At 42.8% G+C, this 13,789-nt stretch overlaps 1 protein-coding gene across 1 annotated transcript in view; it reads right to left on the reverse strand.

Moving 5' to 3' along the window:
• Window positions 1-3,775, reverse strand: part of RNF125 (ring finger protein 125) — a 42,319-nt gene extending 38,544 nt beyond the window's left edge. Inside the window, exon 1 of the mRNA XM_052660601.1 lies at window positions 3,612-3,775. Coding sequence (XP_052516561.1) covers window positions 3,612-3,775 — 164 coding nt within the window. The remainder of the gene's footprint in view (window positions 1-3,611) is intronic.
• Between the last annotated feature and the right edge of the window lie 10,014 nt (window positions 3,776-13,789).

Below are 13,789 nucleotides of genomic sequence, written 5' to 3' on the forward strand. Positions count from 1 at the left end.
TTCATTTTCTGAATGTTGAGCTTTAAGCCAACTTTTTCACTCTCCTCTTTCACTTTCACTATCTCCTAGATAGTTTGCTCTAATTCATGTCCATTGAGTCGCTGATGCCATCCAACCATCTCATCCCCTGTCGACCCCTTCTCCCCCTGCCCTCAATCTTTCCCAGCATTAGGGTCTTTTCCAGTGAGTTGGCTCTTCACATCAGGTAGCCAAAGTACTGGAGCTTCAGTATTCAGCATCAGTCCTTCCAATGAATATTCAGGACTGATTTCCTTTAGGACTGACTGGTTTGATCTCCTTGCAGTCCAAGGGAATCTCAAGTTTTCTCCAACACCATAGTTCAAAAGCATCTTGTATTTATTTACTGATTTGCCTGCACCAGGTCTTAGTTGCAGCATATAAAATCTTATATTTACAGCATGCAAACTCTTAGTTGGGGTATTAGTTCCCCTACCAGGGATCGAACTTGGGTCCCTTGCATTGGAAGCTCGGAGTCTTAGCCATTGTACCATCAGGGAAGTTCCAGGACACTTCTGTTTAGATGTCTCCCTATGAGACTACTATACATTCAACAGGCCTAATCATGAGGTCACTAACTTCCTCCTGAGCTAAATTAAACTCTGGTCCCCTTCATCTATCTTCCACATTTGTCTCCCTCTGTATCTACCATATCAAATTTCTCTACTTCTTTTAAATGTTAAATCAGATTTCCTTTTAGTTTCACGTATACAGTTTCAACTCATCTCTTTCCCCAGCTCACTGACAACAGAAGATAGGCAGATGTAGGAAGTCTCAGCCTCCAAATCTATTTTTACAACTGATAGGGCAATACAAATGGCATCAGAACATTAAAATGGAACTTCTTAAAGTCCACCAAAGCAAGAAAGAAGCTAAGAATAAGACTATCTGGGACATCTTGGAAACGTCACAGATTTTATCTTCTTGTGGCCCAGTTTGATTCCGAAAGAAATCCAGAGATGAGAAAACCCATAACTGGGTTTTTGCTTGCTTTATGGAATGACTTTGACGGAACAGAAACTGTTTTGACACGTGAAACTAATACGACATTGTAAATCAACTATACTCCAATTTAAAAATGAACTATGTTTTGAGTATTATGGGCTACTTTTACATTTTTAATACTCATAGAAATTTCATGACTCACTTCATTTTACAAATGAAGAAACTAAGATTCAAAAAGATTAAGCAGAGTGCTGATTACACAGCTGGTTACTGGCAGATAGAACTTCAAATTCTGCTTTCTATCAAGCTCTGCTGTTTTACTCCATCACAGTACATACATACGTGCAACATTACAACATTAATGTGCAACATTACAGTACAACATTCAAGGTATTGTTGCCATATTATATTTGCTCAACTTGAAACTGGTTTATAAACCAAAATTAGCATAAACAACCGAGGTTAATAAGTTTGGAAATTAGCTTAAGTCTGGGATAATATAGCAGTTTCATTTCATTTCCTCATTTTCCAATTTAAGTTCAATGGAAGAGAGTAATTCATTTAGGAAGTACAAATGGCGTTAGGCGGACTCACAATCTCCAGAGCAGAAGGGACTCTAGTTAACACTGACAAAGTGGAAGAGGCCCAAGTAAATTTGCCAAAAGTAGGAATATGGAAATTGTGCCCATAGCCAGAACAATGGACATAGCTTTGTCAAAACAAAGAACAATAAAGTGAGGGAAGGCGATTTGTCCACCCTTGTGCTACTTCATGGCTTTTTTTCCCAGTTGCTGGTTTCCTATTCACCCTAACAAAGAAAAAGATTAAACACAGGATTTAACATTTCACAAGATTTTATTACCCTTTAGCAGAAGCAAAACACTGCACATACTAAGCTGCAGCATTCAAAAATCCAAACTAAGGAAAACCGTCAGATAACAATCTCCAATAGCAATGCTGCCCGGTTCAGTCCCACAAAAGAAAGTCGTCCAGACTTGATGCCACGGTGTGTGTTCCCCGCAACCGAAAAGCTTTAACTCTGATACAGACTAGGGATCGAACCCGCGTCTCTTAGGTTTTCTGCATTGACAGGCAGGTTCTTTACCGCTGAGCCATACAGACTAAATTTAAATGTAACTATCCTGAGGGTTATTACTGCTCTGAGCTAATCAATATATTTCATACATGATACAATAACATCTTGGCTTCTATCTTTACCTCCGGGGAATTATGTCAATGTGGACGGCTAGGAAACTACATCAGGTATCAGGCAGGACGTAAATTAGCCTTGAATTTAAAGGGCAAAGCTGAAACGACAGGCCCTGAAAATACAGCCACAAAATAATGCCCAGGGGCACTCTTGCTTTGAACATTGTGTGGGCAGCAGATTTTTCTCCCTGGCTCTCTGCTGGGCTTTTCGGAGTTGAAAACTGTTTCTCAAATGCTAGGCTATAGGTGTCAAGGACCATCTAAGTCCTTTTAAAGACGTTTTGTGCACTTGCATTCATAATTTATGACACTTCTTTTTTCCCCGGTAAGCCAAAAAAGCACTTACTGCCTCGGAGCTTCATCAAACTAGTCGGTGATCCAAAGAAGACATTAAGTGGGTTTTCACTCAGGCTCTATGAAATCTCCTGCCCCGCCCGCCCCCCGCCAATCTCACCAACACGCCCAGTCACACACCCAATGCATCCACCGGAAGAAAGCTTTTTAAACGAACAGAACACAAACTCACAGACCCAACCCCCAACTACTAGTTACTCAGGCACACGTTAAGGAGGTGCCAATTTTATACAGGGATTTTGTTTTTAAACTCTTCCTAGAAACGACCACAGCTGTGCGCTCCCATAGCGTTTTCGTTACAAAGTGTGCATGTGGTTTTTAAGACAGTTATTTTTATCCCTACTTCCTACCGTGTGAGGGGGCAGTGAGCAACGCAGGTAGTCAGCAACCTCCGTCACTCGGGTGACTGGGCTTTAAAAGGCTGCATTCACAGGCTTGGGGGTAATATTCAAGCCCCAGATCCCACCCTGGCGGCCACAGAAAGTCACTGGGACTGTCCAATCTGACGGTTCTTTGAGAGACCTGGGCGTCTGTGTCGGGAAAGGGAAGTTGGGGTGGAAGGACACTTTGCACAGATCCTTGCCTGCTCAACAGACCAGCCTCGGCAGGCGTTCTGGACCACACGTGCACAGAGCGAGCAAAACAAAACCAACCCCGGCTCCCGGCTGAGAGGGAAGCGCCGCGCGATCAACCGAGGGGAGTGGCCACTGCGCTCCGCCGAGTCCCCGTCTGGGGTCCCCGCGCGTGCCGCTCCTCCACCCCTGCGCACCCTCCTCAGCTCGCCAGCCCTGGATCCGCATCCCGGGGGCTCCACACCTGGGCTGCCGGAGGAGGTGGCTCTCGGGGGCGCTGCAGGACCCGCTGGTTGGTGTTTCTCCCCCCCTGAAATCCTGTGTCACTTTCCGACTGGGCACTTTCCCAGTGGCCCGCCCTCGACGGGCCCAGGTCTCTCCTCACATCAGTCTCCCCCAAGTGCTGTCATCTCAGTCCCCCATCCCCACCGCTCCTCTAGCATCACCCACCGCCCCCCCGACCCCCGACCCAGGGCGGGGAGGGCGCGCAAACCCAGCTCCCCTGGCACTTACACGTGGCCACAGCGGGTCCGAACGGGGTGGTGCAACACCTCCAGGCACACAGAACAGTCGAAGGACGTGACGGGCAGCTCGGGGTCCCCCCGGCGCTCCAGGGCCCGCGGGGTGGCCGAGGCGGGCGCAGATTTCCCGTTATCGCTGCTCAGCACGGAGCCCATCCCTGCACCTCTGGCCCCAGGCAGTCGCGAAAAGCTCGGTGCCTGCGGCCGGCTTGTTTTGTTGTCCTGCGGTGGAGGAAGGAAGTCCCGGCCCAGTTGCGATCACCGCCTCCCCGCGCGCCCAGCCCGCGCAGCCCGGGAGCAGCCTCGGTCGCGGCGCCCAGTCTGGGTCTAAGGCAGGCCGAGTACGCGGCCGCTTTCGGAGTGAACCTCCCTCCGCTCGCTGCCCGAGTCTAGGCTGGGAGGCGGCGGCGGCGGGGCGCACAGTGCACGCCAGACGTCCCCGGGCCCTGGAGGATTGAAATCTGACACCTCAACTGCAGAGCCGAGGACCTGGGCTGGCGGTGAACCTCGGCGGCAATCGCACGACTCCTCCTCCCGAACCACTAGAGCGAGTGAATGAAAGTGCGGGCGTGGTCTTCCCTGAACGCAATTGGAGAACACCCACTTGTAAGGTGATGGTCCTCTCGGTCTTGCAATGTAATGATTACTGCTGTAGCCACAGAGAGGATCTACGAGCGTCTCCGAAGAAAGTGCTAATCACTACTTCCGTCATCTAACCAACACTCCATAAATGGAGAGGTAGCAAGCTGTAGTGGGAAGAGTTCTTGGAGCTGAATTGAGTCCCACCTCTAGGATAGGGATTCCAGCGCTAAGTTCTAGGAACGTCCCCCTCCCCCCACAACCGCCCCTCCCCCCAACCTCCGCTGCCCGCTCCCCGCCAAGTTTCCTCACCTTAGGATCTCTTGCTGTTGTTTGTACTCCTCTCCATCCTCTTTGAATATTTATGACCAAATACATCAGTTATTAATTCACGCATTTAATAAAACTGAGTGCCCACTGCGTGACAGACTCCGTTTTGGTGACTGGGGACACAGTTTCCAACAAGCAAAAATCCCAGTTCTCACAGAACTTACTTAAAAAACATTTTGGGGGAAGATAATCATAGATTCAGGGTTTCCCAGGTGGCGTAGTCGCTAAAGAATCCTCCTGCCAATGTAGGAGAGGCAAGAGATGCCGGGTTCCATCCCTGGGTCGGGAAGATCCCCTGGAATAGGAAATAGCACTCCACTCCAATATTCTTGCCTGGAAAAATCCCATGGACAGAGAAGCCAGGTGAGCTACAGTGCATAGGACTGCAAAGAGTCGGACACAACTGAGCACCCACGCAACAGCAACAATTATAGATTCATATTCTATTAACAGAACCCATAGTAGTACATAGTATGCATATGCAATACACACATACAATAATAAACAATAATCCTATACACTTCAGTTTTGCCCATATTTTACTTTTAATGAGACGATATAAGGAATCAACAAATAAATAAATAAATGAACTTGTTCATTTCAGATAATAAGAGCCAAGAGGAGGATAGAACTGGGAATGAAGATTGGGGCAGTAAGCATAAGAAGGTCAGGGAAGACTTTTTGGTTTTGGTGATATTTGAGTAGAGTCATGAATAATGAAAAGGAGTCAAACACTCCAAGATTTAGGGAGAAACTTGCTAAGCTCTGGGAATGGTGAACCAGGCAAGAACAACAATAACAACCAGCCCAGAAAGAAGGGTGTGGAGCTGGAGAATGGGGGGCTAGGAGTGTAAATGGGATGAGATGAGATGGGAGTCAAACCTGATCATACTCAATCTTTCAGGCCAGGATCAAGAATCTGGGTTTTATTCCAGGTGCCATGTTTGAGTACTCTGACTGCTGAGTGGTTTGGAAAAGACAAAAGCAAAATAAGAATGGAAGCAGAGAAACCAGTTAGGAGGCTACTGAATGAGTCCAGGTGAGGATAATAGTGGCTGAAGCAGGGGATTCTCTGGGTAGTAGGTGAGAGATGGACAGGTTTGGGATATATTTTGACAGAAACCTAAAAGGGCTTGCTGAGAAAATGGATACAGGAGTGAAGGAAAGATAACTATTGTTTTCTGTAAAAGAAAAAACCCTCTTTTGATTCCCACACGCCCCTCAGCTCCTGTCCTATGTCTCGTTGACCGGATTCTCTGCTTTTTTATGTCTTTGTTTCTTAGTTACCTCCTAATGCAGTCCAACCTGGGTTCTGAACTGACCGCCGCTCTACCTTCATCTGTCTGAAAACCACTTCATTACCAACGTCACCAGTGGGTGGCCTTTATGTGGCTCATTTTAGTCCCTTTCTTGCTTCACCTCTCACCCACATTTGTCAGTGTTGGCTTCTGCATCCTTGGAGAAACATGTTTTGGCTTTCCTTCTCTCTTTCTGGCTGCTCTCTCAGTCTTCTTCTTTGGCCTCCCCTGCTCCATGGAAAACCTAAGTGCTGGAGATGGTAGGATTCTGTCTTGGGATCGTCCCCCTTCTGATCATTTATTCCCTACCTAAGAATCTCAAAAATCACATCCATTCTGCTACCATCTAGGTGGCAAAGTCTTTATCTTTACTCTAGGCACTCATATGCCCAACTGCTTACGCAATATAATCAGCCCGTTGCTTCAGACACCTTCAGCTCAACATGGACAGTAACACACTCACCTCCAGCTGTTTATTCCTCTTAGTAAATGGCACCATAATCTACCTAGTAGCTCAGTCCAGATACCTGGAAGTCACCTTTAATTGCTTCCTCTTCTTCATTTACATTGAATCAATCCCAATCATGATTCTGCTTCCAGTAAATCTCTCAATAGTTATTGAATTGTTTCCTTTTTTCTCTATTCCCATGGCCAGCCCCCACTTAACTTTAAATCATTGCATTTTCTTGTGTGACCTGATGCAGTAGTTGCTATATGCTCTGGGCTTCCCTGATGGCTCAGATGGTAAAGAATCCGCCTATGATGTGAGAGACTTGGGTTCAATCCCTGGGTTCGGATCCCCTGGAGAAGTGGATCCACTTGCATTCCCTATTGCCATTGTCCAATTTCTTATCCACATCGCAATTAAAATGACCTTCTGGAAAGCAAGTATCTTACGTCACTCCATGCTCAAAAGACTTAAATGGCTCTCCATAACCCCTAGGATTACATTTCAAATCCTTAGCATGATCTTCAAAGCTCTCCATGATCTTACTCCTTCAATAACTATAATCAGTAGAATACCTCTGCAACAGGGAATAGAAATTCAACAGAAGGCACCTTAATCAATAAAGATATTTATTATCTAATATGTAGATCAGTCCACAGAAAAGAAGTTCCAGAGCTGGCTCAGCAGTTGAAAGATGTCTTCAAGGTCTCAGCCCTTTGCCATCCCATGTCAGCAGTGTCTTCCTTATGCTGAAAGATGGCAGGCAGTGCTCCAATAACCGCATCTACACACAACAATCTTGAAAAACAGAAAGGAAGGATAGAGTTTCCTTCTCCTAGCTCCTTCTCCTTTTAAGTGGGAGGAAAACATTTCCTAGGTGCCTTCTGTAGACTTCCCCTTATATCTTATTGGTTCAAACTGGGCCCCATGACCATTCTTAAACCAGTCACTAGCAGAGAACCATGAGGATATTTTAACTGGTTTAAACTCATAATATACTCCATAGGGCTTGGCACTTCAGTTATCTGAGCAGTACAGTTAGGGGATCCTTATCAGGAAAGAAGATTAAGAAATTGGGTAGGCCCACAATAGGGCCTCCCAAAATAACCATTTTGGCTCCCATCTCCTTTCACTCTCTCCCTTATTCTGTATGGTCCTAAAGTTCTCTACTTCTTTCCGTTCCTTGACTGGGATGGTCAGAAAGCTGTTTCTGATCTCAGGGGTTTTATACATGACTTGTTGCTCTGTTTGAACACTTTCTACCAACATCCACCACTTTCAACTCCCTCTAATTCAAACCTCATGTCTTAGTTTGGTGACTGTAATTCAATACTAATATCACAAGGTAGATATTATTTGTTCCCATTTTATAGGCTCTGAGAATTTAACTTAGCAAAGGGTACACAGCAATTATGTGGCAGATTAATATTTTAATCCTAGATGTTTTATTTGTGCTTTTCACTAAGGCACTTATGTAGAGATGAGAAACACTGAGAATCTTAGAAAAGAATAAGACAAACATTAGATAAATTAAGGCAAGAAACTGGGACCTGGGAGGATAGATGACAATTACACAGCTGATATTATTTATAAGGCTCTTAATAAACATAAAATGGACAGTAATGATGATGATGAAATTAGGCAGAGAATAAATTTATAATCTAGACTCTAGGCCCTGAAAGGGATCAGAAGCATACATTAGTAAAAAAGAAATTTGACAGCCCTGTAATCAACATCTCTGGTATCAAGAAGTCTGAGAATCTTAAACCTAAAACGAGAATACAACTGCCAGGAAAAATACATGATTTACTTATCAATTTATTTGTAGGAGTGATGAAAAGAAATGAATTTACAATTTCAAGTGGTGTTGAAGATATGAGAAAGACATGTCTATACTCATTTTTTTTGGTAAAATTTTTGTTATAGGTTTTATTTATTTGATATTGGAGTATAGGCAATTGTGTTGCCTATCACAATGCCTATGCAATGGTGTTGTGATAGTTTTAGGTGGACAGCAAAGGGCCTCAACCATACATATACATGTATCCATTCTCCCCCAAACTCCTCTCCCATCCAAGCTGCCACATAACAGAGATCCCTGTACTATATGGTAGGTCCTTGTTGGTTATCCACTTTAAACACAGCAGTGTGTGACATGTATATATTCTTTGCAGTTTGTTGTTAGTACCAAAAACTTAGAGAAAACATAAATATCCACAATAGGAAAATATTTTCATAAAGTATGGTACATTTACTTAACAAACAGATAAAACAACATTTAAAAATGTGGAGCTTGCTATTTTTAGGCCTGTTTGCAGTATTTAATTTAAAAAATGCATGTAGGCGAAATGACATGGATGTTTATTACAGTATTATTTGTAATAGCAAAATACAAGAAATACTTTGAATATTCACCAATAAATGACGAGTAAATACATTATAGTACATTTTACAATGGAATACTATGCAGTCATTGAAAAAGAACAACAGGACTTCCCTGGTGGTCCAGAGGTTAGGACTTGGTGAAGTCACTGTGATGACCAATCCTCAGTTGGGGAACTAAGATCCTACAAGTAGCGTGGTGTGACCAAAAAAGAAAAGAAAAATAGAAGGAAAAGCACTTCTATAACTCTCCTCAAAGGAAGCATTCCAACATGTATTACTGTGTGAAAAAGACTTTAGGAGCACAATTATACATACTGAATACTATCATTTATATATTTTAAAGGTCTTTAGGCATACACTCACACATACATATGCACACATATATGGACTAATATAAACATATTGATTTTTAAAAAATATACACAAGAAATGAGTAAGTGTGGATGCCTTGAGAGAGGGGAACTAATTACTGAGGAACTGGAGTGGGAAGAGATAATTTTACTTCATGATCTATTGATTGTTTTGACATGTTGAACTGCAATAGGTAAAAATTAATCATTTTAACATACAAATATCCTTAAACTCAACAATTCAAATCCTTGAACCAACATGTGGACAAATGTGCACAAAAAGGCACAAACAGGAATGTTCCCTGAAGCATTGTCTATAATATCAAAAAATGCAGGCACAAAATTTCCATGGGGAATGATGGAATATAGTATGATACACACATACTGTGGAAGGCAATGCAGTAATAAAGAGACTATTACTAAAATACTAAAATGCTATTACTAAAATAGTAAAATTTTTTAGCCTATAACTATGTAACAGGTATTAATCTAAGTGATTTGTTACCTAATTTAATCATCATAATAACACAAGGTAGTGTGAATAAATGTTAGTTGTCTCCGGCTTCATTCATCCAGCAAACATCCAGGGAGAGTCTACCATGCGTCTAGCTCCTCACGAGACACTGAAGACACAGTCAGGAGCAAGACTCAGTGGAGTGGAAGCTAGTGTTTTTGTCTGTCAAGCATCTCCTCACCTCATTCAGTGACAGTACCACATCCTCTTCCTTTGGAGGAACTGACTTTTCTTCATCTCATGTGACTTTGGTGGGGCCACCAGTCATGTGTCTCCTTTGCAGCCCTCAGTGCCCTCCCTTGGCCTGAGCAGGAGTTCCTGTGACTGGGATCTGCAGCCTCTCTGATGTCTGTCCTTCCTAAGTGTAGTGGACAAACCTCCTTTTCATCTCCTAGCCATGCCATATCTTACTAATGCTTCCTTTTTCACTTGACTCATTTATTCAGAGTTGAGTTTTGTGGCTTGCAGCCAAACTCACTCACACATTCATCCTGTGTTCTGAAGGCATGTCATGGTCAAGTAGGTTAAGTTGGACAGAAAAAGAACATTACATTTATAATTCAATATAAGACCAATCTATTCAGAGAAAGAGCATTACTGGTGATGACTTAACCCAGGTGGAAGGTAATGAAGGGGAGGAGTGAAAAAGAGGATTTCAAATAGAGGGAATCTGAAATGAAAGAAAGATGGGCAGAACATTGCAGATAGACAATCTAGTGGGCACAGATAAGGTGAGAAGTGGCATGCTCTGTCCTTTGTTGTTGCAATTTTAAGCACACAGCAGATGTTAAAGAGAGAAAAACCCAGAGACCTACGCAGAGGTGATATCATGAAAGCTGTATTTGACAAGTGAAAAAAATTTCCACTTGCTTCTATGCCTTAGTGGAGCCAATTAAGAATTTAGGTAGAAGAGCGACATGGCCATACCATGATTTTGACAAGTCACTCTGTCCATGTCAAGGGTTCTCAAACTTTATGTATCATCAGAATTACCTGAGGAGTTTATTCAAATAGCCTCATTCCAAGACATTTCAAGTCAGGGAACCAGGAGTAAGTTATGGAAGCTGCATTTTTAACAGTCCCCCAATGGTTCTGATGCAGGGCTCGATGGACCATTCATTCCTTGTGAAATGTGGTTCCACATAATGGGAAAGCAGTAGAACCTTCGGGTTACTGTGACAGAGGCATCAGTTTCCAGGAGAGAGTTACTTACATGCGTCCCTAACATAATCTGTTCTTCACCTTGTGTGCCTCCTCAATACTGGATGAGAGTACACTGGTTAATACCCTGGCACCGAAACATACATATCTCTATTTACAAAGACAGTTTACAAATTCCTAACTATAAACCTATCAAGAGTAATAAAGATTCTTAGTGTTCAACAGAAATATGAGCATCTGATATGCAATCCTGAATGGTGTTAGCACAACCTCCACAATTTGGTGTCATTTGATGACAAAATAGGTACTATTCCCTTTTTTAAAGGGAGAAGAACATTATAAAGAATGAAGCTCTGCTGAATGAAAGACTTATGAGTTCCCTCCAGATGAGGACCCAAATCTTTGGCTCTGGTTTCAGCATAATTGGTTTTTCACTCTTGGAATATTGTTCTCAGTTTTACTGCTAAGAAATCACACTGCTGTCTGTTGCTAGGTTTCCCAAGTAACATGTTAGGGGCAGCTGTCACCGTGCCATTCTAACCATCGCCATTTTCTGCAATCACAGTCACATTACGGCCTATCCTCAAAACATGCGGTTTGATTCCAGGAATAACTCGGTGAAATATTTCTATAATTTTCAGTGGGCAGCACAACTGGCTAATGTTTGGAGCAAATCCACATTTGAGGTGTTCTACCTCAACGAACATGAAATCATAGTATGCCTAGAGTGGGAAAGGACCCTAGAGGCTATCTGACCCTGTTCTCTCATTTTGCAGGTTAGTAAACCGATTTCCACTGAAGTGAAAGCAGTCACACTGCACATTCTTCAGCATTTCAAATGGACATATTTAGAGGAAAAATTAAGTCATTAAGTACCTGGAAAGCACTGGCCAACCCAATACAGGTGACATAATCTATTCTGGGAGGCAAGATCACACATGATGAAAAGTGACAATAAATGATTTTTTAAATAGTAGTTTAAAACAAAAATAGAATCACTATTAAGAAAGTAGTCTATGATTCAGTTCAGTTCAGTTCAGTCGCTCAGTCATGTCCGACTCTTTGCAACCCCATGAATCGCAGCATGCCAGGCCTCCCTGTCCATCACCAACTCCCGGAATTCACTCAGACTCGCATCCATCGAATCAGTGATGCCATCCAGCCATCTCATCCTCTGTCATCCCCTTCTTCTCCTGCCCCCAATCCCTCCCAGCATCAAAGTCTTTTCCAATGAATCAACTCTTCACATGAGGTGGCCAAAGTACTGGAGTTTCACCTTTAGCATGATTCCTTCCAAAGAAATCCCAGGGTTGATCTCCTTCAGAATGGACTGGTTGGATTAGTTGCACACAAATACAAGATCTTTTTGTGATTTTGTGCAACACTAACCTTTATATACGGAGAAGGCAATGGCAACCCACTCCATTACTCTTGCCTGGAGAATCCCAGGGACAGGGGAGCCAGGTAGGCTGCCGTCTATGGGGTCGCACAGAGTCGGACATGACTGAAGCGACTTAGCAGCTTAGCAGCAACCTTCATATAAATAGTTTACTGTTGGACATTCTTCTACTACCTACACAACTAGCCATCTTTTACCACAGCACAATATCAATGCTTCAGGGTTTAATTCCAAAAATTGTCATTGCTTTCTGTGCTGCCATTATAAGCAAATATTGGATTGGCCAAAAAGATCATTTGGTTTTTCCTTAAGATGTTACAGAAAACCCTAACAAACTTTTTGACCAACACAATACTATAGCTAAATTATGTCTTTTCATCTGGGGAAGGCAAAAATATAGTTTGCCATTATGTATGAGTATATATAAATGTAATTCCATTATGGAAGTCTTTAAGCTGGCAGATAATAAAAATAACAACAGATACTATTTTGATTGATTACTGTGGATCATGCACAATGTTTAATGCCAAGTATTGATAGATATGGGCTTTCCTGATAGTCCAGTTGGTAAAGAATCTGCCTGCAATGCAGGAGACCCCAGTTCGATTCCTGGGTTTGGAAGATCCGCTGGAGAAGGGATAGGCTAACCATTTCAGTATACTTGGGCTTTCCTTGTGGCTCAGCTTGTAAAGAATCTGCCTGCAAAGCGGGAGACCTGGGTTCAATCTCTGGGTTGGGAAGATCCCTGGAGATGGGAAAGGCTACCCACTTCCGTATTTTGGCCTAGAGAATTCCATGGACTGTATAGTCCATGGACTTTCACTTTCATTGATACATATAAGAATGTGTGTGTCAGTATTAAAACAAAAAGTCATGTATATATTAATATACATTGCTGTTGTTTAGTCCTTAAAGTTGTGTGTGACTCTTTTGCAACCCCATTGACTGCAGCTCACCAGGCTCCTCTGTCCATGAGATTCTCCAGGCAAGAATACTGGAATAGGTTGCCATTTCCTTCTCCAAGGGATCTTCCTGACTCAGGGATTATACTAATGTCTGCTGTGTCTCCTGCATTGGCAGGCGGATTCTTTACCACTGGGCCCCCAGGGAAGTCCATATTCCTATATATACATGTACATTTATACACATGTATGTGTATAGTTGAATGTTTACAATGACACATTTCTTTCGGATTCCCTTTTACAAATTTAGACTAAGAGGGTAACTTGCCCAAAGTCAAACAATCCCCATGTGGCAGAGCCAGAATTTGGCACCACTTAGTTTAGCCTCCTATGTTTCTGGCCACTATACAAGTATATATGTCCACAGTACCATTTTCCCCCATTATACCATCAGATACATAGGTAGGACTGAGTCTGTCCTGTTTATGCTGCTTATTTCCTCTAATGCATTAAAAGGTTAGCACTCTGAGTTCCCAAATCCAGAAAATAATACAGGATATGGTGAAAACAGGCAGACTTGATTTTTTGAAGGCATAACATGGGTTATTCAAAGTATTTTATAGTATTAAAGATGTCCCTAGAATAAAGCAGATGTAAACTTTATTACTCCCATTTTATTCAATACAAATGGAAAACTCAAGCATACAAATAGGCCTAAAACACCACTTATTTCTAGGCTTTGTTGTTGTTTAATCACTAAGCAATGTCTGACTCTTTGTGATCCCATGGACTGTAGCTTGCTAG

This window comes from Budorcas taxicolor, chromosome 22, assembly GCF_023091745.1.
Source record: "Budorcas taxicolor isolate Tak-1 chromosome 22, Takin1.1, whole genome shotgun sequence".
Lineage (NCBI taxonomy): Eukaryota > Metazoa > Chordata > Mammalia > Artiodactyla > Bovidae > Budorcas > Budorcas taxicolor.